The sequence below is a fragment of the Penaeus japonicus genome, unplaced genomic scaffold (assembly GCF_977035675.1).
Source record: "Penaeus japonicus unplaced genomic scaffold, GWHDUDI00000001_assembly GWHDUDI00000005, whole genome shotgun sequence".
NCBI lineage: Eukaryota > Metazoa > Arthropoda > Malacostraca > Decapoda > Penaeidae > Penaeus > Penaeus japonicus.
In genome coordinates, this window is record NW_028234407.1 from 33,633,300 (window position 1) to 33,635,799 (window position 2,500).

The following is a 2,500-nucleotide window of genomic DNA, read 5'->3' on the forward strand; positions in this document are numbered from 1 at the left end:
GTGACGACCGCCTTTCAAAGATCTTGTCTTGGCTTCAAGCCTGGATTCGAGGATTCATTGGCAGGAAGTCCTACGAAAAGCTTATGGAGCAGAGAACTGCTCTCATCGTTGTTCAGCGCAACCTGAGGAAATATATGCGTCTCCGCAACTGGGGTTGGTTCCGCATGTGGCAGAAGGTAAAGCCTCTGCTCAATGTTACTCGCGTTGAGGATGAAATTCGAGCCCTCGAGGAGAAGGCAGCCAAAGCGCAAGAAAACTATGAACGTGAGGCTAAACTTCGTCAGGAACTAGAAGCAGCCAACGTAGCCTTGCTGGAAGAGAAAAACAATCTGTTAGTCACCCTTGAATCTACCAAGGGAAATGTTTCCGACTTCTTGGATAAGCAAGCCAAACTTCAGGCCCAGAAGACCGATCTGGAAGCTCAGCTGAAGGTAAATTCGATTTATGTATTTCACACACAGCACATGCATACATATAGTACATACATGATATCAAATGATTTCTGAAACTCAAATAATGTATTTTGAATTAACATGTATTTTTGTTCATTATGACAGGAAGTGACAGACCGTTTACAGAGGGAAGAAGAATCTCGAAACCAACTCTTCCAGGGCAAAAAGAAAACCGACCAAGAAATTGGCGGTCTGAAGAAGGATGTGGAAGACCTTGAACTTGCTGTTCAAAAGGCTGAGCAAGACAAGTCTACCAAGGACCATCAGATCCGCAACCTTAACGATGAAATCGCTCATCAGGATGAACTCATAAACAAAATCAACAAGGAAAAGAAGCACCTTCAGGAATGCAACCAAAAAACTGCTGAGGATCTGCAGAACGTAGAGGATAAGTGCAATCACCTCAACAAGGTTAAGGCTAAGCTTGAGCAAACACTTGACGAGCTCGAGGATTCTCTTGAGAGGGAAAAGAAGCTTCGAGGAGAGGTTGAAAAATCCAAGAGGAAGGTTGAAGGTGATTTGAAGCTAACTCAGGAAGCCGTAGCTGATCTCGAACGCAACCAGAAAGAATTGGAACAAACCGTCCAGCGAAAGGACAAAGAAATTTCATCAATTTCATCTAAGCTGGAAGAGGAACAAGGCTTGGTCGGCAAGACCCAGCGGCAGGTCAAGGAACTTCAATCTCGAATTGAAGAGCTAGAGGAAGAAGTTGAGCACGAACGCCAGTCGCGCTCTAAATCTGAGAAATCGAAGACGTTGCTCGCACGTGAACTCGAAGAGCTGGGCGAGAGGCTGGATGAGGCAGGAGGCGCTACTGCTGCTCAGATTGAACTCAACAAGAAACGCGAAGCTGAGCTTGTGAAGCTGCGTCGTGAACTAGAGGAAGTGAACATTCAAAATGAGGCTGCAGTCGCTGGTCTGCGAAAGAAGCATAATGATGCTGTTTCCGAAATGTCTGATCAGATCGATCACTTGAATAAGATGAAGGCTAGGTAAGTATTAATAAATGTTCAAACAAGAAGTATACACTTTTCAGTCAGGTTTTATCGGATATAAGTAACTATTCACCCCTAACATTATTAAAACTTGCAGGGCTGAATCTGATAAAGAGGCTCTTAAAAGAGAAGCTGATGATGCCAAATCTGCCATGGACGCTCTTTCTCGTGATAAGGTAAGACTCAATATAATAAGGTTACACACACATACACACGAAAGCAAGCAAACAAACAAACACACCGACACACACACTCACACACACATGCACGCACAGGCATGCACGCACGCACACACAAACGTACACTTAATGCATGTGTGTATACATACAAATACTCGAATAACATTTAAAAATTAATAATTGAAATCTCATATCATGCAAGCTGAACTTTAAAGATCCCCTCAAATCATATGAACATCAGTATATACATACTTCTTGTCGACTTTGGCGTAATTTGCGCCTTGTCGATTCCATATGCAATGCTTCATTGCATTATTCCTTCGTTCCTCAGGCCGCAGCCGAAAAGAGCATCAAACAACTGCAGCATGAGCTGAACGACTCCCACTCGAAGCTGGACGAAGCCAACCGCACTCTCAATGACCTGGACGCCTCTAAGAAGAAGCTGCTTGTTGAGAACGGTGACCTCCTTCGCCAGGTAGAAGAGGCGGAAAGCCAAATCAATCAGCTCAACAAGATCAAGATTTCACTCTCGAATCAGCTGGATGACACAAGAAGGCTTGCCGACGAGGAGTGCAGGGTTAGTTCTTGCTATTTTGTTTTGTTTTAGCTGTATAGGTAATGTTATTATTCATATTTAGGTTTTAATAACAGCTGCATCTGCCTGAATTTATACCTCTATTTTACATTTTCTCAGGAGCGAGCAACTCTTCTTGGAAAGTTCCGCAATCTGGAACATGATATCGATGGTCTTCGGGAGCAGCTGGAGGAGGAGAGCGAAGGAAAGGCAGATCTTCAGCGCCAGCTTTCGAAGTCCAGCGCTGAGTCTCAGATGTGGCGCGCCAAGTACGAGCAGGAGGGAGTTGCTCGTGTAGAG

The 2,500-nt window shown here is 44.4% G+C and overlaps 1 protein-coding gene across 1 annotated transcript in view; it reads left to right on the forward strand.

The window, feature by feature from the left end:
• The window catches only part of LOC122242190 (myosin heavy chain, muscle), a 28,981-nt gene that overhangs the window by 8,662 nt on the left and 17,819 nt on the right, over positions 1 to 2,500 (forward strand). Inside the window, exons 15-19 of the mRNA XM_086536701.1 lie at positions 1 to 431; positions 558 to 1,444; positions 1,545 to 1,623; positions 1,958 to 2,203; positions 2,321 to 2,500. The exon at positions 1 to 431 is cut by the window's left edge and continues 43 nt beyond it; the exon at positions 2,321 to 2,500 is cut by the window's right edge and continues 608 nt beyond it. Of these exons, the coding sequence (XP_086392827.1) occupies positions 1 to 431; positions 558 to 1,444; positions 1,545 to 1,623; positions 1,958 to 2,203; positions 2,321 to 2,500 (1,823 nt within the window). The remainder of the gene's footprint in view (positions 432 to 557; positions 1,445 to 1,544; positions 1,624 to 1,957; positions 2,204 to 2,320) is intronic.